General features: G+C 35.4%; 1 protein-coding gene across 3 annotated transcripts in view; it reads right to left on the reverse strand.

The window, feature by feature from the left end:
- The window catches only part of AP3B1 (adaptor related protein complex 3 subunit beta 1), a 157796-nt gene that overhangs the window by 110484 nt on the left and 24850 nt on the right, over positions 1-22462 (reverse strand). For all 3 annotated transcript variants that reach the window (XR_014846883.1, XM_085042815.1, XM_085042814.1), the window contains exons 4-7: positions 21222-21317; positions 18874-19034; positions 13571-13637; positions 5170-5349 (exon numbers count right to left, since the gene is read on the reverse strand). Coding sequence is in view for 2 of the 3 variants with exons in the window: in XM_085042815.1 (XP_084898941.1) it covers positions 5170-5349; positions 13571-13637; positions 18874-19034; positions 21222-21317 (504 nt within the window). In the remaining variant the exon portion in view is untranslated. The remainder of the gene's footprint in view (positions 1-5169; positions 5350-13570; positions 13638-18873; positions 19035-21221; positions 21318-22462) is intronic.

Genomic DNA, 22462 nt, shown 5'->3' on the forward strand with positions numbered 1-22462 from the left:
CCATGATCTAGATAGTGATAAAATCAGTATTAACAACTTATTTGCAACAGGTAGCTAGAAATGCCTTTTATCCTATATACAGATAATAAAAAGAACTTCATCTAGAGTCAAGAAGATGAGACTACAGCACTGCATGGAAACATGGAATCTTTGTTGGTCAAATATGTGGAAAAACAAAGCGTTGCTCTCTTAGTGTTGATACATGTGTCCTAGAGAAATTGCCTACACAGATGCTACTCCTTGCTGCTGATCTAGTGTAACTCTGTCATGGAACTAATAGAAACCACAGCAATACATTCTGTTGCAAAGACAAATGGCATTTTTATCTACAGACTGTTCTTCTTTTACACCAACAGTAAGTGCTCAGCAGCCACAAAGTAAAACAAACAAAGAAATTAATGTGCCCAAAATTTAACCCTCTTTTCAGTTTTTTTCTTCTGTTGGATTAATTCTTTTATCCAAAATTTTCAGAATCAGCTTGAGGTAATTTTTTTAAAAATAAATCTATGCTCTGAGGTACTCTCATTAAGTAGTACACACAATAGGGAAATATAAAACTGCGATAGTAAATACTAGCCAGTCCATTTTACATCACAAATGCTTCACTAAATATCTTCAACTAAGTGAATCTTATATTAAACATTAACACCACTTCATGCATATCTAAAAGAAGCCGGCCAGAGAGTATTGCACTCTGATAAAAAGGGAGACAGTAACTGAATCCATACTGCCTCAATTCAGACTGAAGATTCTGATGGATGCACTAAGAATGGAGGAAATAAGTACCATAAGACAATTACACTGTAAACTAGTTTTCCTAACTGTAATCCCTTGCTCTTATCAGCCAAAACAGGGTCAAGAAAATTCTCTGGTCTCACAGTCAACTTTAGGGCAGGGCAAAAAATTAAATAAAATTTAAAAATCAGCAAAATTATCATTGAGATGATATATTAAATAAGTATACATATCACGATTGGTTTTATCCTAAAAGACTGAATTCTATTCTGAATATTTCTTATATAAATATGTGTCTACGTCTTCTTACTCACCTCCTTACTGCAGGAGAGCATAATAAAACTTGTAGATCCTCTACTGAGTGGGAAAACAACAGAAGGGAAAAGGTGTATTCACGCTGATTAATCATTAAATGAATGATATACATACAAAATACACCCTTCCCTTCTGTTCTCAGCCTCTAAGCAGAGGATTTATAAGTTTTATTATGCTCTGCAGTAAACCAGCAGAACTGATTCAGGATGCTCATTACACTGTTAACAAATTCTATAAAAGTAAAGGATAGACACTATTTTCCGTGTGCTGTGCTTGAAGCTTTATCATTTACAATTACAGTTCCCTCAATGCACACCCCAACATATGCAACAACAAAAAATAAAATATCTAAAACAGTTTTAGATACTGCTGAGCTGTCTTAAGCAGCCATTAGACACTGAATTCCTTCACACATAACCATGACCTTTATGGCATACACTAAGAATTCATAACGAAAAGATACTAAGGAAGTACAGCAAGAGCAGGAAACACTTTAAAGCATTTATCAAAAGACAAGAGATCACAGACCATCTGAGGTCAGAACGAACCTCAATATTTTGTCAGAACCCTCAATCAAAATAAGTATTTTCAATCTGTTTCTTCTTGTAATTACTGAGAGCTGGGCTACTTTCCATGATTCATGGTTTTAGGTATATTGACATTCAAACACTTAATGTTTTTGTCATAGAAGTCCCTGTTCCTTCAGGTCATTTTCTTCATGCTTAGTTCCACCTTCCATCCCTCCCAGCCCAACAGTTATGCCAAATTCTGAGCAGTTTAAACTGAGCAATACTTCTGTAACTGATCCTAAAAATATCAGCTTGAGACATACTTCTCATAAGTACTTATCAGGAACTTTCTAATGACTCAAGCCCATGATCAATCTGAATTCACTGTTTTTTTTTCCAATTCTAACTGAACACCAAGACACTTTATTTGTGTAATTTTCAGTTGTCTAAATTGAAGCTGAACAGACCTTACAGTCACTGGTTTTTTGCAAGACGAGAGCTCCTAGCTCCATTTTACTCTATACAAAGACCATTGAAACGTCTTGATCAAGTCAGATGTTTTCACAAGTTGCCCTCCCAAATGTCTCATATGTTTGGTGGTAAACCTGTGTACCAGGACGGCTGAAGCAATCACTACCTCCTGTGATCCTCATCTCCTTGCAGAAACAGGGATGGCTGAACAGCTTGAAAATCAGTTCCCAAACAGCTAGACTGCAACTCAGTGCTTTCATGAAAACCAACAACAACTTTATTTCAAATGTCTTTATTTATTAGGCTGCAAGCTGTTATGCTTCAAGACATATTTGCAAACAGTTTGGCAAACTTCTCCAACAAGGGCAGAACAAAACATGTAAGCTGGAATGCATCACAATTTTCTCTACTATCAAGTATGTTGCTTCCCAGAAACTTGAAATTGTTCTTGGCTGGTTCTAGTCGCAAGCAGGTATTTTCACTCTGGAATATAAGTGTCTTGCTTCATTTCAGCTAACACATGTTAAAGCTGGATACATACAGTACATACACAAAAAAGGTTCTGAAACTGCCATTTGTATTAACTACTCAAAAAGCACCTCCAAGTAATTTTAAGACAAATAGCATAAACCACAAACATTCTTCCTTACTGCACTCATTATTAGAATTAAAACTTACGTTTTTCTAAGGAGCTAAAAATAGGAATAAAAAACAAAGTATTCTTTGTTAATGGGTAATTGCAACAATTTTAAGTAATTGCTTTAAAAAAGACCTTTCTCCATAACTAGTACGTATTCAACATTTTTCTTTAGATTTCTAAATGCTCAAGAAATCAGTTCCAACCATTACACCATTATTTGCTAGGAATTAGTTCAACTTGAACAAAAGCAACATATGTTCCTCAAAAAGTAAGGAAAAATTTTACTGAATAAAAATGCAAATACGCATTTTAGCAGCCTTGAATTTATTAATCTGATAGGTTTAATTTCCATTTTCCTGCATCAGCTTTATTTATAAAGTGTCGTGCCCTATAAATATGCTGTTATTTTCTATAGTCAAGCACCCTCTTAACAAATCTTTTCATTAATATGTAAATTTAAAGTCAATCGGTCTTCTCCCTGACAGCGCCATGAATTCCTAGTGCACTGTATAATCGGCTTTGACTTGGCATCCACTATTTATCATCAAAGATGTCAGTTAGAAAAATTATGGAAAATGCACTGCAATTGATATGACTGCAATCTACTTTGTCAAAACACTTAATTGTTCCTCAAATCATACATTTACATATAAACAGCCTAAATACTGATCCATAATGATGCAAATAAACTAAATTAAAAATCTCTTCTACTGCACAAGATGGCCTGTTGTATGATGAGTTCATTTAAGAACGTATTGACAAAGGCATGCATTTCAACTAGCACAAAAAAAAAATCTGCTAATTAAATTGCTGAGTAGGTAGACAAACTAAATTTTACATTGAAGATCTTGAAAGTGAAAACAAAGTGTTATTAATACTATACTACTGATGACTAATTTTAGGTTGACACAGGCAGCATTGTCACACAAACCTTTTACATTCCTAGAGCAGAAGCCACAGCAGCAACTGTCATCCATCCAGTTTCAGTGAAAAAAGAACATTAGAGTCTTAAAGAAACCAAATCCCATCAAGACCTCCAACCTCTCAGTCCAAAGCAGGAGGTCACCTGCCCATTCTACTTTTCCATTGTCCAATTACAGACTAAAACTAGCTGAAACAGATTGTGGAACTGTAGCTTCAGGTAAAACAGATTATCAATTTTGATTCTTTCTAAATGTCAGAAAGAAGAATGCAAGTTGCCTTCTTCCAATAAGCAACATGTAATAAACACTGCCTCAAGGACATTAGGAAAACATATAACTTAAATGTCTCATTATCTAAAAATACTTTCCTTATTTTAAGCAATTTTCCGAGAATATGTGTTCTTACAAACAATTTAATTTTCAACAGAAATGAAAAAGAATGTTTCAGAATCTGATAGTACACAAGTATGATTCTACTTCAGACATTTTTGCTATATTCATTGTAATCCCTGCTTTTCTAAGAAGTTAATATACTTGTAAACTAAATCAGACTGAACTTAACTGTTTGTCAAAATGTATCTCTGTATAATTATTTCCACACAATTAATTAAAAATACATTAACACAGACTAGAATAGAATTTCAGTCTTGATTCCAAGGCAAAGGATATTAAAAAACAGTTTAAAAGAACTCAGTGACAGAGTGATAGCTAGCATCATTTCCTATTCCAATGCTGAAAAAACAAATCTTTAAAAAATTGTTAATATGCTAATTATAAACAACAAAAATCTGCACTAAAATGTACATCTTTAAACATGAATGGGTTTCAAATTAAATGGTAAAAACTTAACACTAGCAACATCCCCAAGCCTTTAATAAATGCAAGCAACCAGAGCTGTGGAGCAATTTTATACAGTTTTTCCCAGAAGTACTATGTCTTTTAATTTAAATTGCTATTCAGAGTTATATCTCTATTGAAACAACATTAATAGCATCAATTTCTTGAACTGTGCTCTTTTTCACTTTAAGAAGTGACAGACTTTGTTTTGAATATCTCTTTTTATAAATTTTAAAGAGTATACTCATATTTACACAATATAAATGAAAATAACCATATTGTTTTTCCCATTTCACATTTCAAATACATATGTTCAGGTCTCCACACAGTGCTTCAGCACATTAACAAAGCCTAAACAAGTAATGTAATGTTCATCATGCAGTGATACTGGGTATCTACAATGTCAGTAGAGCTACCCAGTTTCAGGACAGAATGGCAAATATTTCTAGTTTTGACCCATGTAAAACTGCCTAAAGCAAAGAGCAACACGGCTCAAAGAACCACAGAAGGAGTCTCTTTGCTGCCCACAGGATGTGCCACGGTATGCTGGAGGAGAATTTTTAGGCTCTGAGGAAGGGTAGATGCCTTAGAGAAGCCTCAGAGAGCTAAGACTTATGTATTGATCCCTATTTTTACTAAAGTCTCCACAGAAATGCATCTTAAAAGACTAAGTAAATCCAACAATGGAAGTAATTCAGAATGCAGGCTCACAAAAGTAATTTAAAAGTTGCAAACTTACCTTCCATGGGCTTACAAACTGTGTGCGTGCATATCGAGTTAACATGTGGATTATAACAACTTGACCCCACTCCTCCACATCAACCAGCAAGTTACAAAGCTTCCGGTAGTTCTTGTGAATCAGATCTATTCTATCTGGACATACTTCCTCAAATGCCATCACCACACTCCCAGCTACCAGCTAGAAAACAAAATACAAACCAGAAGGTCAGTATTCCCTCTACAGTTAGATCACTGATGAAAATCAGAATTAATACTAGCAATTCTCAGCAATTTCAAATTATTTCTATTCTGCAAAAACAAACAAACCACCACCAACAAAAATAAGCCCACAGAAATAGTATGTTATTTAAAGTAGAACTGGAGTAAGATTATTAGAATAGAGACTTGCTGTTTCTATTACACACATAAATCTTAGCTCCCAGCCCTGAAGACACAGTGCAATGTAAGCATAATTTTTTTTTTCTTACAGTTTTAGCTTCCAAATAAATTATCAGAGAAGTTGCAATTAACTCAGAAGTAACAGGAAACCAGAAGAAGTAAAATCCAGTGATATGCCTAACAAGATCTTTTGGGACTCTATCATTGAACACTGGCCTGATGAAAGTAAAGAAGATCTGGGGCAAGTTCTCTGCGCACTACTGGAATTCAAGCTTCTCTCTCAACACGGCAAAATTAACTGTCACTGGAAATTTTCTGTTTAGAGTCTCATGAATACACTCTCCAAAAAAAAGAAAAAAAAATGACATAAAAATCAGCAATAGAATAGAGAGATATATTAACACTTTTCTCAAAAAAAACCCCAAAAATAATTTCTGCATGTTGTTCAGCACTTTCTTAACAGTTACCTAATTGCAGGAATGCATCATTTATACCCTGCCATATTCTCACACAATTTTTTGCCTTCATAAGAAATCCCTCTTTATTCATACACTAACATCCTCATGCTATGATTATAAAATAGGTTTGTTTTTATGAGAAAATTAAATAGATTATCAACATTCTAGCACCTCCATGATTACTGAAACCTTCTGCCAGTATATTTTCTTTTGAAACAATGGGAAGAAACATATATTGGAGGTCCAGTTAAAATTCTGTCATCAGCTTACTTTAACTGTGAGAAAAGACCAAAAGCTGACCATACCTTATAAGGACATATAATTGTGTGCCTGGGATTAGAGTTCTTTCTCTTCTAATTGCTTTAATTAAGATTTGTTTTGTGTCAGAGTACATGTTAAGTCAAATAACTAAAATGATGATACTTTATATGAAGCAGCTGATATGTATGCAGTTAGCATGCATGCAGTATAGCCTTCTGGCAGCAAATTAATGTCATATTCTATCTGAGCACTAGGGATCTGTATTTCAACCTCTATAATTTCCCCAATGACTTAAAGTAAGCAATTAAATAGAAGTGCAGTTTATTGAAATGGTACTTTTTGAGAAATATTAAATACAATGATATTCATATGTTACATTTTTCTCCCTGTATTTGGCTGACATGTGGTTTATTAGTATGCGTTCAACATTACAATTGAAAGAAAACAGCTCAGAATATAGTCTTGCTATTATGCTAAACAAGTCTCAGGCTCTGTGGGGATTTTATGAATTACCAATAAGAATAAACGTGAAGTTGCATTTATTGTCTACAGCCTCGTCCACATACTGGTACCTGCTGGTCCCAACAAGAAAGAAACTCATTCCAGGGAGCAAAATTTGATTATTTGATAGAGCTAAATACATTTTACATCTAAAATAATTTGCTGTATCACAAAAACAAAACGTCTTTTTTATCTGTTGTTGTACTAAACTTTCTTCTTAATAATGTGCTGCAGCAGTTACCTATCTGTAATTAGGAACTGGTGAGCTGTTGCTACAGTGGGTGTTCAAAGCTCAGCAGAAGGCAGTGGTTAATCCCAGGAAAATCACTATCTGTCCTGAGCAGGTATTCATTTAGGCTGAGAAGCTTTCCCACTGGAAAAGTGAGAAATGCCTTTAGCATGATGCAGATCTCCGAACTACAGTTAAGGCCAACTTGCAGAGGATAATATGACAGACATGAAGTTTTAGAAGAAGGCAATGATGCTTTAGGACCACACAAAGAGACTTTTTTTAGATCACTGTTTCATCTTGGAGACCAGAGAGATTGACACACAGATCAGTTCATGACTTTAGGAACAGTGATAGTTTAATGGTTGAAAATACCCTTTTAGGTTCATAGGTGAAGGTCATCAGAGATTTCCAACAGTAATTATTTTACTACTAGTAGTTCAGTACACACATTTTGCAGTATTTCTCTTTCATTTGGATATGATTTAGTTTGAAAGCTGATATAAAATACATATAACACTAACTCAGATAATTTAAAACTGAGAATATATCCTATAAACACTGCTGGCTTTTTAAAAGCTCAGTTACTATGAATAAAACACAACAACTGAATACAAAAAGAGAGTCAAAGTGGAATACAGGAATCCTACATAATTACTTATTTCAAATTAAATCAAATCTAAAATCTCCTGCTTAAGTTTACAATGAGAATGCTGTCACCTGTGAACACTTAAAAAATATTAGTAAAAAACCTGAATATATGCTATGAAATGCAAGAGGTGCACTGGATACACAACCATTTTATTCCTGTGGCAAGTCCCTAGATTTACAAGTTAATACAAGAATTGCCATTCATTATGACGCTATTTAAGATCATGCCTCTCTTCCCATTATTTTATTTTCAAAAATTGGGCTTTTCATTTGAAAGTGGAAAAAAAAGTAAGAATGTGACAGACTGAAAATGCACTGGTAACAAGAGGATTTCTCTGAGAAAATTTCCTAATGCATTCTTAATAAGAGATTATTTTCTAGCCAACACAGTTTTCCCCATAGTATGATCCTACTATATATCTAAACATCAGTGGAATGGCTAATAATCTTTGTTTATTAAATGCTCAACATTCCATAAAAGTATTTAGAATTAAAACAAAATGATTCAATCAGAATATAAAACCAAAAAATATCGGTTTCTAAAAAACAGTCAGTTAATTTCCATCTCACTGTGTCAATAGTAGCTTTTTCTATAAGGAGAAAATATAAATCACTCCAACAAAACTAGCAATGAGCTCATCAAATTCAAATGCTGCTTTCCATTTATGTATTTTTTATATTAAAGCAATAAACATGGTTCATTTGTCTTCCACTAGGTGCCACATTTTTCTGTGCTGTTGCAATGAACTTCAGCCATTAGCTGTGCTCCAAGGTAAACTATATGAACCATCAACAAAAGTGACACCCAATCTATGGAGTTCATATTTTCTCCAGATTATCTATGCTAGTTGACAAGCTGGTAATGAAAAAAATCACACTAAGCAAATGGTTCCTCTAATAACAATAAATTTTCTATAAAATTATGAAGGGTACAAAACGTTTCCTTGCATCTATTTTGTCATGAATTCTAATTAACGCTGCAAAAACCTGAGAGTGCTGGGTCATCACAAGAAGTGCATCGAGGTTTGATTGATAATACAGTGCAAGTTGGCCCATGCTGCCAAGATTCTTCTCTCAAATTAATGGCCACCCCACCTGCCCTAATCATACAGCCCAAATGATATTCCCCTTCTTATTTCAATTTTCTGGAGGCAAGGAAAGTGGAAAAGATCAGTCATTTATCTTCTAATAGCTGGATAATAGATCCATCACAACAAAACATCGGCACAAACTCAGTAATTTTTTTCCACAAAAGAGAAGCGTTTACCACCATGAAATCGATAAGTTAAGAAAACATTGTCTTACCCACACATTTGTGTTCTAAACTGAAATATTACATCATTAACTGAAGAGTACTGTTGAAATGCAGAGAGCCCAGCTTTCTTTCCCCATTATTCCCAAATACACTGCTTTAGTTTAAAAGAGTAAGACCTTCATCGCAAAGCCATCACCAATTCCTAGCATCATTCTTTAATCAAAGGAATGTCACTGAGAAAGAATCTGCACTTCATCTAGTTGCCATACAGTCTCCGAAAGAAATCTCTATACTCACCCATTTGCATAAGATCTTTTCACCCCAAAAATAGAGTTAATACTAAATGGGATGTTATTATTAATAGTAAACTACCACACCAGAACAGAATAAATTCATTATAACAGAGGTATGTACCCAAACAAATAAAATCGGATCAAAGCTACAGATGTAAATCAGCAATAAATTTGGGCATTTTTAACGTACCATCATCCATACAACTACATCCCAACTACATTCTGCCTTTTCTTCGTAGATACAGCTTTTGATGTACTTTGAGATAACTTAATTTGGACTGTGGAATGCAAGTCACAAGCTCCTTATGCTTTACAGGTTTGGATAACAAACATAATTCCATTTCAATGCCAAAATGGATTTAATTCTTCTTTTAATTCTTTTAATTCTTTTACCTGCTGTAACTGAGATATCCTTAATGAACTTGATTTTCAATGTTGTTTACAAAGAGCTGTAAAATACACAGGCTGCTAACTACAGTCCTTCACAGTATCTTCTTCTTCCAAAAGAAACTTATGCAACAAATCTTGCCTTAAACCATTATGTGTCAAAGCTTGGTTATCAGTGAATAGGAAAAATGGAATTAGAGTGAAATAATACAGAATCTACCAAAAGGAAAAGAGATCTAGTTTGCTCTAAAACACCCAATTATACTTTCACACACAACTAGCCATAATACTTTCAGAGAAAATAATTTTAGCATAGAATACACGCATGCTCTTATCTTCCCTTCCACATAAAATTGTATCAGCTGCTCAACTATCTAAAATCACTAGAAAAACAAAAGGAGCGGTATTCCTGCTCTTGCACCTGCTAATCAAAATCTGAGGTACTTGTAAAGCAAGGGTAAAAACATATCTAGGAGTTTATAAGCCCCAATAATAAAAATACTCGTAAACATCTTTATCTGTTTAAAATTTTTAAAAAATTGCACAAAATCACAGATTTGTTGATAGACTCTAATTCCTAGTTAGTTACCCTTGAGGGTATGTTAACAATGGCTTGCACTTAATAATTTTGCATTTCAGATTAACTGAGAGCTTGGGTTTTAGCTGAACCTTTGTGTTAAAACACTTGAGGAGTAATGTGATTTTTCATTTATCTCACATTTTAATGAAGTTCTGGGTTAAGGTTAGATCTCATTTTAAGTTTTGCTTAGCTCAGCTTGTATTAAAATTTACTACTGATTGAGACCTAAAAAAATAAACAGATCCTATATTGTCTGATAAAAGGGCTTAATTTTACTGTAGTAAAATTCCCATCTAGATAATTTCTTGCTATTACAAATGCAAAATGACTCTCACTAATTGAAATACATTGTGTCTTTTCTGTGCAACAAAAACTGCATTAATAACACAGAACAGCTTGTTCCCTGGAAAAACTTTCTGGTTCACAGAAATTTAGAAGCATCTATACTTATTGGCTATTCTATCTCTACTTTAACATAGAGATTATGCCAGTAAGTTTCAAAAATCCTGCGTGAAGTCAAATAGCTATAGAAAATAAATAGATATGGACTAAAAGTTTACTTCTCATTCAAGTGCAGTCTCAAGCATCACCTGAATAATATTCAACTACTATATACCTACTAATGTTACTAATTACATTCTCCCTCTGAACAAGTCTAAACCAAATGGGTTAAAAAAAATTAAAATAAATTTTAAAAAAACAAAAACAACAAAAAAACCAAACAAAAAAATCAAAAATCATAATCAAAATAATCAATAAATAATCAACAGTGGATTTTCTCAGATCCAGTGGTTAACATACAACATATTATGGCTTGTCTAAGAATTATCAGCCCTTAAGGACACAAAACCGCCAAAAGTAACTTGACATTTTCATCCTGTAAAGAAAGATGGAAAACCCCAGATATTCAACAAATCCTGAAGTCACTAGGATTCTCCCACTCTGGTGAAAAACCACTATTTAATGAATAAACTGATTTGCATTAGCTTAGAGCTGCCAGGAGATGACAACTAATGTTCATATAAGGAAATAGCTGCTGTGCGTTTAAGTGGAAGGAATCCAAAGATTAGTGTCAAACAAACATTTTTGGTTCCAGTTCCACATTATCACCCAATAAATTTCAAGCGCTTGGACTGTCAAACAGGCGACAGAAGCTGCTAAAACCTGAGACATACCATTAATCACACACAAGCACTTCATAAGTCTATGACCGAAAGCTGTTCCTTTACAGTTTGGTCCCATTTGTAGAATTCCTATGGCAGCAAATGGACTTAACTTTCTTCAGCAAGACTGCAAAATACTTTCTAAAAGTGCTTGTTTTTCTTATGTATGTTGAAGGACCTTTCTCTTTTAGGCTAAGTGTATGAAGTACAGCTTCTCATAGAGAATACAAAAGGATGAGTCAAATTAACACAAATTTCCCCAGGATGCAGCCTCGTTAAGACCTATAAAGTTGCCATCCTATGGCTACATTTATACACACACCTGTACTTAAGGACCACCACCTATACGCAGCTGCATCTCCTCCAATTTTGAAGGCTGAAACTAGCTCAAACTGGCACTTTTGATTTCCCCACTGTGAGCAAATTGCTGTTTTCCAATTAGGGACAAAGAATAAGCTTATTCAAATTGGAGTTACCTGCTAATGAAACACTTGAGCACTATGCACATTCTATTAGTAAATGTGTAGCCTTTCTGGGAACATTCAGTGGTACGTGACAAAAGATAACTACTTAAGATAAAGCTTTGCCATGCTAGACCACTCCTCTCAAAGCTGCTAAAGATTAAAGAGAGACTTATCCATTTGAGACCACCACAAGCAGTGGATTCTGGGGTGAAAGAGCACACTTAGATGCAGAGTCTTGAAGCAAGATTTGTATGCTTTCTTTTTGAAATAATTATTCTTCATATCACTTCCCAAAAGAGTAAGACTTCTGAAGATGAGATGTCTCAGCCCAGACTGGAATCAGGACTTTCTAGGGCATAGACAAAGAGGGATCAGAGGAAGGAAGCAGTTGCAGCAGTTAAGCACATTATGCCTCCTAACAAATCCAAGAAGACCTGAATCTAGTCTATCCTTCTTAGCCTCTTGAATGCGCTGACAAAATAGCACAGCTTGAAGTATTGCTTCAGCTGGTGTCTTCATAAATATGATATCCTACATTCAGAGTCACAGATGTAGCAATACTAAGCAATGAGCATTTATCACCTTATAAGTAATTCCAAATGGCAAGGTGATAGAAGATCCAAACTTACTCTATACTTTTTTGGTAAAGTAAATGTGTAAATGACTAGTTGTGGGATAACTTGCCATTTACCATATGGAATAAGGCCTAGGAAACAGAGTGAAAACTCAGGGATTTTTTGTGGGTTTTTTGCGCTTTATTTCTCCACAGAAATATGAATATCCCACATTCACAGACTGCATGCACACCAAGAGCATGAACCATTAAAAAAAAAAAAAAAAAAAAGAAGAACCACTACAGAGCAACTTCACACAAGCGCAAAGGCCTCTCTCAAGTCAAGAACAGATGCAGGCAGGAGAACTAACTAACTGATTTACTGTCTGCTGAGCCATTAAGCTCTAACACATCCCTTTCAGTAACCCTTCAGTGGAAGCTGCAGGATGTCTTTCAGAGAACAGTACCAACCAGTTATGTCCTGAACACCTTGACTGTGCTAGGACAATTGAGGATACAGTCATATGTGTTACAAAAACACTTGGCAAACAGGAGATGAAGCAACACAGTATTGGTAACTAGTAGTACTTTAATTTAGTCAAAAAGGATTATATTCATTAAATTAGTGACCTGAACAAGAAGAACAAGAAAATGTTTTAATTTACAAATCTGGTTCCTGTTTGAAATCTAACTTTGATTCTTTGCTCAATTACCTTTCTAGTTTACAAATGGGAAACTTATTTGCAAAATGAAACAAAATAAAGTGTGTGACCATTGTTAGATATCCAGGAGTTCACATGGAAAGCTATCTAGCTATATAGTACATGTAAAATGTAACAGGAGTGTTAAATTTTCAGAAATTATGCCACAACATCACTTATTTACAGGACTGGAAGCAGAGATATTGGCAAGAAAAAAACCAACTTCATAGCAAATATAATTTTTTAGTACCTATACACACTGCAAGACAGATGGATGTCTACAGGAACACTGTGCATCAAACACAAGTAATTTATTCTTACAGTACTACAAATTAATTGAAATTATCAAACTAATTTCCCAATGAAAAAGTCTGTAAATGCATAAATACACAATGCTACTTCAATTTAAAAACATACCAAACCACATTAGCAAGAGTTAGGAAAGCATATTACCTGCTGCTGAATGACAGTTTCAGGAGTAAACTCTTAAAAAATATATTAAGTGTAACGAAAACTGTTTCTTACCGTACTTCTATCCTTCAAAAGCTTTTCTATCACTTCAATCAGCATCTCCTTTTGCTCTGGGTCAAGACTAGAAGGAAAAATAAAATTATTTTTACTCATTTGGCCAGATATATCCAAAACTAGAGCAGGTTTGGTTTTTCACCTTTAGACACAAACTAGGAACAAAGAGCATTGAAGAAACCACTTCCAGAAAAATCAAGTATTGGAAAGAATTCGTTGTAAAAGAATTTCACTGAAAATAAGTTAGGAGTATAAAATTAAATTATAAGTATTATTTTATATTCTTTATGTTCTTTATGTTCTACAGGAAACTTAAAAGTTAGGCTCATAAAAACATTCAGATGCAAGAAACACTGGGACAGCCCAACCAACATCACGGAGAACTTGACTGAACTTCAGATGTTAAGTCACAAGTATCTCACTCTGTTTGCAGAAGTGAATTTCAGCATGAATTAATTCAGTAGTGAACAAACATTAGGATAAAGAAGAATCATACTTTTATTATCTAATTATCAACACATTTTAAGGCACTTTAACCACTTTTAAGTTAACCAATAATCTGAGTCAGAAGTATTGGAACTCAAAAATGTGGACACTGTATTCAGGTGTATCTATACAAAGCTGGTACGCAGGCTGACGAAAAACAGACTGCTTTAAGTCCTACACAAATAGCAAATGCAAAGAAAAAGCAAGTTGCAAGCAACAACCTTTGTAGTATTCTTTTCACATTACAGGAGCAGAGAAAAATTTGCCAGGGACATCCACTATTGTCAAACTTGCTTCTTAGGCAAGTAAGCACCAACTTTTCATTCCAGCTGCTTCCTCTTCATGGATCTATACAGCATAGAAGAATTCACAGCCAAGTCAGAGGAAAAGAGAAAGTGAGTACAAAGACCCACAGAGATGTGTAGTTCTATGCCTTTGAAAAATCATCTCAATATGGGTAGAATTACAGATAAATGAGAGAGTATTTGGTCATTATTGCACACTTCAGTTTTAACGCTGAGTGATGGACTGTCCTAATGCACAGGATATCCTTGCAGATACAGATTCACATCGTGAGTATCTAGCCGAGTACTCACTAAGGCTCTACCAGGACATGCAAAATGGATAACAAAACTTTGTTAGACGCCAGCATCATCATAAGCAATGCAACAGTACATGGTTCTGTAAGTACTTTTATGATCACCTTTCATTCCAACTTCTATTTCTGTAAAAAGAGTTACTGGATCTTCTGCCAAGGACCAAAACCTTCAGAGGAAAAGCCAACAGTCTTTCAAATAGGTCTTATTTCAAATTTTCAAAACTGGCAGAAAATTCAGCAAGAAAGGCGTACTTATGACTAAGAAATTTCAGCAAAACCATTTTTTAACATGGTCAAGCAAGTCTTCAGTAAAGGGTCCGATAACTCAAGTTACATTCGTCCCCCTCCACTGGCCTGATATTTTAGACAAGGAATGGACCACCTTAAGAGTGAAAATAAAGGAAGAGGCTAAAGAGCTTGGTGACTTGCTCCCATTATGGCATCTAGTGCTAGTATGGAATCTACTAATACCGGTGATGGGACTTTTAAGTAGTCCTCCAAACCTCACTGCAAACACAGTAGTTTTCAACTGATTGAAGCTACTAATATCTTTAACATGCATGCTTAAGTGAAATAAGCAAAGGTCTGACATCTTCAGTGATGAAATTACTTCAACCTATCTGGCAATGTTGATTGCATTGGACATAAACGTTGCTGTTCACACTATGTCTGAAATCTTTTCTGTTTGATATGTAAGCTTCCTGCTGTTAGGATTGATTGAACCACTAATAAACAAGCTCTTCTAGGGCAGACATCCATCCAAACACCATGACACTAAATACAAGGAAGATTGGAGTATTGAACCTGCATCCAGAAGCCTGACTAGAACACTAACTGAAATACAGAACTATCAAACAGGCAGAGAATCTGGGAAATCAAAAAGCAAATGACACATACAGACATATTAGAATAAATTGTTTCTACTTCTTACTCAAATGGTTGCAGAAGATGGAGTAGCTAGATGTAGAAGATTATATTAACTGTTCAGTGATCTTTACATCAAAAATCCATCCTCTTCAGAATTCTGATTCTGACCATCTCAAAAATAAGTATTCTGAAATTACTTACTTGTTGCTGTAGGCCAACAGTCAGCCTTGCCACCAATGGATGATCAGTACTGCTGAATTGTGTAGCTATCAGTCATGAACCTTTTTGAAACATCGGACTGTTAACTACTACCTACTCCTACCTTGCAGGCAAGCCAACTGGGCCTGCCTATGGACAGGTTAATTTGCTAGTCTCTTCACCAGTTTTCAATCCTGTGGCTTCTTCAAGTGACCACGAAAACTATACTCTCTCCCTTTGTCCCATTATTAACCAGCACTATCAGATATGCCATTTGTACAAGTAAGTTTTGAAAATATGAAAATAAAAGTTGACATGCTTTTTATAAACGGCTCCCACATCCTATTAATAAGAACACGATTTTTAGCTCAAACTCTACTCAGAAGTAATCAGGAAGCTTACTCTAGTCCAGGTAAGGAGGAATTTGCAGCTACAGCAGCTTGAAATCCTGTGTAACGATACCCAGAATGCTTGCACGAAGTGAAAGCTTGAGAAGGATGTACAGACCCTCTGAACCATTAAGAAAACCTTTACAGAACATTAGTTTCGTAAGTTTTCTTTTGTTATGTAAGCTATGTGTCCATTTTACTACCACTAGGAATTCATGGAAAGCAGGAGGTAAGGCCAGTTTTTCCAGACTGTGCTACTGTGTTTTTCACCATGTGCTCTACCTTTTACCATAAAAAAGTGTCTTTTTACTGTATTTGCTAGGATGATTTCCATACGTCATCAGTGACATCATACAAGCCTCACACAGAGGTTTATATATAAGCTCATATAGAGATCATATAGAATAACATATGACCCAGAGATAAGAAAATAAGCAAGTTATGCAAGTCAGAGATGCAATCATATCTGGAGATTAGATGACAGATAAAAAGCCATTTTTAATCATTAGATTTCAGCATTTTCCAGTTGTGCACCTATTACCAACAAGCTCTTTAATCTGCTAGTAAAATAAACTTTGCTGTCATGACAAGAGGGAGAAGGAAGCATCAACTTCAGTTAAAATTCCATGAAACAGCCCAGATACTGTCCAGATACTACTGTGCATTGTTGCCACTAACAAACCATTTTCTCCTGCTGAACTCTTCCAAAGGGTTTTGACACTATCAGGAAAAAAACCATAAAAAAGGACATTCTATGTATAGAGAATAATTCAGGCCAAAAAGATTTTTGTGTAGTAGAACCAGTTGCTAAGAATAAAGAAGTGACTCAAATAGCAGGAAGAGACTTTAAATCCATTCTCTATTTTTAGGTTATATGATAAAAGGGCACCACATGACAACAGTCAGCTCATTAAAAAAAAAAAAAATTTAAAAACAAAAAATCACCAGAAGGAAGGAGGCCCTATCTAGGTTTGTCAGAGATCTGCCATGGAAAAGCCATCTCCCTCATGGTCCTGAAATATACACACCATAAGTAAGACAGGATCTCCAGACTGACGGATATTACCAATTACAGGGCTATAAGAATTACTATGCAATCCCAGACAGAGGTTTTGGGATCAAGACTTGCTATGGGATGTTTATGGGAGAAATAAAAGGCAGGGAAATGAGGGATCTAAATGATCTTGGGAGGAACAAGAACAGGACAATAGAGGGATAGGTGCATAAAAGGAGCCAGTTGTATGTAAATGCTTTGCTGCTCAGTACATTTACCTATGCGTGCTGTGCACTGGTAACTACAGAGGCAGTCTCTACTCTCTGCTCACGTGTGATACAGAGCTCTAAGCTCCAGCACCTGGTGTTAATCCATGAGTTATACAGGCCTGTGCAACTGTAGCACCAGCGACCACAGCAAGTACCTATGTCAGTGGGTGACTGCCTGACAATATCAAACCAGACTAAGTGGCTTGGGAAGCCAAGCACTGAAATGGGACATAGATCTAGACTGGACACCTGTGTGTGTGTCTGAGTGCAACAACGGAGATTTCGTCTCAGGTATCCAGACCAACTAGTGGAGACACTGTAAGGTCTGGAGGTTTACTGAGACACCCATTTGAATGTCTCAATCTCTCTGTTTCTGTCCCCATTTCCTCTCCATCTAACACAAGACAAGTGGAGATGAGAAGGTATATGGGCCTCCTACAGCACAGTCTTAATGTGTAAAACCAGATACTGTGGGATTCATAGTGCTCAAGTAAAAGGGCTGGGCATGTGTGCATCTGTCTGATGTACACATCAGTCTGTAGTCTGTAGCAGGAAGCACAGAGGGTTTGCAATCACTGTGTTTGTGTGTGCCACTGCCTGGGAGACTGGGGATCAAAAGCCTGTTACTAGAAACACTGAGCATCTAGGATTATTACTGGGGATACATATTGTACAGTTCTAGGCAAGCTAATGGGTCTGTATACTGATCAGCCAGAGAGTGCAAGAGAGTAAGGCTGCTGGTGCTAGGACTGTCTGCCTGACTGTTCATTTCTGTCTCTGTTGATCTGTATAGATGGCTGCATGCATGTGTACTGCATTATCTGTGTGCCCATTAGGAACATGTGCTCAGCCTTGTGACTGGCTGGTTTGAAGGGGCATAGAATTGAAGCAGCCTCAGGTTATCTGATTCAGAACCTCTAATATCTCTCAACCTCCACTTTTTGGCATAGATGAAATAAAAGTGATGTAAGTAGTAGAATAAATGGCTAGAGATGTTTTGCAAAGGTACAGGTTCTATTGCTCCCACGTCTGTAAACCAGCTCCTTTATAAGAATTCTTCCACAACAAGGATTTCTGAAGAAGAGGAAGATCTGAAAGATCTGGACTTGCACAGACAAAACTTCTAGAAGTTAGCAATCCATTGTCACATGTGCTGCAAACTACCTTCAAGCAAATGCCTCAGGATAAAAGATACAGACTTTAAACAAAGAAATCTTAGATTCTGAGAATACCCATCACAACACCTGAAAAAAAATAGATGAAAATAAGTAGCATATTAAAAAATGAAAGATAGTGTATCAGTTTCTTTTTGTATCTCTTTATTGTTATCCTGCTAGTCTAGCAAGAGAATTGCTTGAATTACAACCAAACCAGGTGAGTGACAGAATCTCTACACACATCCTATATTTTAAAGGATATGCATATTAGACATGACAAACTCACAATAGACTTTATAAATGTAGCCCACAACTCTCTTAAAATTGTTTTTAGTAATCACTTACCTATACAGTTTTTGGATTGCATGGGCTGCGTTCTTTCTCACATAAGGAGATAAATCAGAAGAGGCTTCCTTAATTGCAAGCATCATAATAGGAACAATAATTGGGACACGTATACTGGACAAAACTCTTAAAGCACTTGCACGGATTAACTGATTGGGATCCTAAAGAACAGGAGTGAAAGGGAGAAGGAAAATAAGTTAGTGCAGAAACAAGTCATTAAATTCGCTGCAGTGTTTACACTGATTAGTGACCACACATTAAAACATGTAAATCTATCTAAGTCAGACTTTGGAAGTGACGGCCATGCTAACAAGAAAATCTGCCATACTTCACATGTTTCCAAAACAAAAAAAAAAAAGTAAAACAAATTAAGAAAGAAAACATTAAAACATTATGAAAATCTGAAAATTTTACAAAGGAAAACATTAACATCATGCATTTTCCCATACAAAATATGGGAATTATGGATAAAAAAGACTGGCATTTTATTTAATAAGGTGATATATTTGCTGCAATCCAAGAGGAATTCAGGTAATCCAAAAGATACACTAGCTCAATTTTATTACTTATATTAAAGAAATGTCAAATGAAAATGTTGTTCTCAGTTCCCACTCAAGTTCTTGACAACAAATCCATTTTATGCTTTACTGAAGATATATGCTGAAATCAGTAAAAAAAATTTAAAAATTAAAGAACATGTAAAAACATTAGGTTAAATGTTCTGAGACCTTTTCTATCCTCTTTTCTTTTGTCCCAGTTCTTGGTCATTTTTTACAATACTAGGGTTAGCCTGGAGATCCAACACATCTGTATGAAGGAACTGTTACGTAAATTTTATCCATTAATCATGGGCTTGGAACACAAGGGAAAAATGTTGCTTAATCAAGTACCAAATCCTCCAAAATCTAGCAAAGTAGAATTGCAGCATCATTAATTCACTGTACTGTACAGTGTCTTTCCAGAAGGTAGCCATGCAGAGAACATTTCTCCCAAGGACTGAGAGTTGGTGACATGTGTTTTCAGACTGGTATTATTTGAGTATCAATTCATCTAAGCTCTCAAAATTCCTACATCTTAGAAGCTACTAAATAGTAAGTATCTGGATAGTAAAAGCCCTTTATATGACTGTTTTTGGAAAAATATCTTGTTCCTACCAGAATTTACAAAGCTCATCTGCAGTCACATGAGTTTAGAATAAAAAGTTCTTTCCATAGCGGGTAGCAAAAAAAGTATCTCCACGCATAATCATTACAAACTGAGAAACAAAACATTACAAAAAATGAACAGAGATGTATCTTTCATAGCAGGTTTAGTCATTTCTTTAGTCGCTGACAATCTCCGTTAGCTTGGTCTCTACCCCCTTGCCATATCACCAATTCTTTTTTTGTTACTCAGCCACATTATCACTCCTCCTTTTGTTCTCATTACCCACAGCTTTTAAAAGAGTTATGCCATAAGAAGTGTTCACTGTATACATATACCATGAAAAACACAGGATACAAAGTAATTTGAATTCTAGCCTTCCATGGCAGCCACAGGTAGTAAAGACAGCACATACAACACCAAGATAGAAGTTGAAGGGAAGGCGGCAGAAAACTAGTCGATGTGCAATCCTCCTATAGCTGCACAACTGGTGCTCTGATTGCAATCTTTTCCAAAAAGATGCAAAGTGTGAGTTAAGTGCCATGACAGAAATGAGCCCAGAGTACAAGAAAGGTACAAGAAAAAGCCAATCTTCTCTTATAAAAACTGGCCAAATTCAGACCAGAGACTTAATAAATCTTTCTTTTCTCCACAGTCACACTTCAAAGGCAATCCCAAACTGTTCTCTAATCCCATTTCTCATTGTTATCTCATTTGAAACAAAAGAGCACAAAATGCTTTTTTCTCAGTGCTTTTAATGAAAAAGTACCCTGTGCAAGACACCTAATATTTTCATTTAGATGCTGCTTCCTTACATTTTAATTCTTTGTTGTATACAAAGCTCTTTCTGTTACATAAACTAGAGGAACACAGGAGTTTCATGCCAATAACAGAGTCTTTCTTCCATACACATAAATTATGTTAGAATGAGAAAAGTCATTCCAGAAATTAAATGTTTGGCATGTGGATTTCAGAGCACCATTTTGCTGGTTTACTTTAGTGAAGTAATGTCACTTCTTTCAGGCTTAACTGCTTGACCTGAAAGGTTTGAGGTAGCACAAAACAACTTGGTCATAACTTGAAACTACTCTATCAGATGCAGATATTTACATGCTTTAGTTTACCATACTACACTTACACAGATATTTTTGGCTTTGTGCAACCAGCTCAGAATTCCTATAAAATGTTACTTAGTAGTCACTCACTTTTAAAGCACGCTGGAAAGTACTGATGGACAACAATGCTAGGTCTTGCTGCTCCTCTGCGTAGCGCATGAGATAAACATATACAAGCTTTTTTATCTGAAAAGAAAAAACACAGTGAACATCACTATCAGAAAGTTTTGGAATTCTATGAAACTAACTCCTAGATTTCACTTTTTTATCAACATTTTCTTCTTTGAAGAAAGAGCTAACAGACCCTTGGAGCACTCACAATGTTGGTGCTTCTCCAATGTCTTATAAAATTCCTGATGTGCTGCAATGTTACTTCATTAATGAGACAGTCACATGAAAACTAATAACACAAAATACTACCTTATATTATTAATTAGTAAATAAAGACTTGAATAATTGAAGATGTTGATATGTGGAAGCTGATCACTTTAGTACACCTTATGTTTTTTTCTTGTAGAAAATAGGTTAAACTGCAATAGCAAAGAATTTCAACTAGTCTATTTTATTTTACCCTGAAACTCAAAATCAATTACTTTAACACATTTGAAAGTGAATATAACTTCCAGCTGAAGTGTGGTAACTTACACTGTTCATATCTGATTAAAAATAGCACTTGTCTTGGATAAAATAAAGGATGTTAGATTCACCTTTGCATGACTACAAGCATTCAAAAGACGCAATACAAGAATACTACAAAGGATCCAATGTTCAAAGATTAACAAAACCTCAACATGATTTTGGGGAAGAAGGTACTCAATTTAGTTCGCTCTGCTCCCTCATGACCAATATATGCCCAGGAAGCAGCAAAAACATTTTTTACATTTGTGTTGTAAACTGACTGTTGGGGTTTATAATGGAAAATTCTGAAAGACCCTCAACTACAGCTGTGCTAATAATTACTGTCACTAAGAGAAGATTTATCTTCGTGCCAATTCCAGAAAAAAAGTCCCATAATATTAAATCACAGAAGGTTACCCCATACTAATTTATTTTTTGTTCAGCTATAGAGAAGTAGCAATCAACATTGACCACAAGAGGCCTGTGCACTGAATGACTGCAGGTGTGCAAAGAAAGCCTCTTTTCCTTGAAACCACTCTGTGACTAGAAATGGAAGCACTCAGAGCTCCGTGACTACACTGTTCTTTTACCATTTACCTTCATTCAATGTTAAAATGCTCTGTTCTATAAAACTAATCATAACAGGGGCACATTAGGCTTGAGGAACACAGGCAGACTTGTTTAATTAATTTATCAATATAAGCACATCAAAA

The sequence above is a fragment of the Lichenostomus cassidix genome, chromosome Z (assembly GCF_008360975.1).
Source record: "Lichenostomus cassidix isolate B80296 chromosome Z, HeHo_3.0, whole genome shotgun sequence".
In the NCBI taxonomy this organism is placed as follows: domain Eukaryota; kingdom Metazoa; phylum Chordata; class Aves; order Passeriformes; family Meliphagidae; genus Lichenostomus; species Lichenostomus cassidix.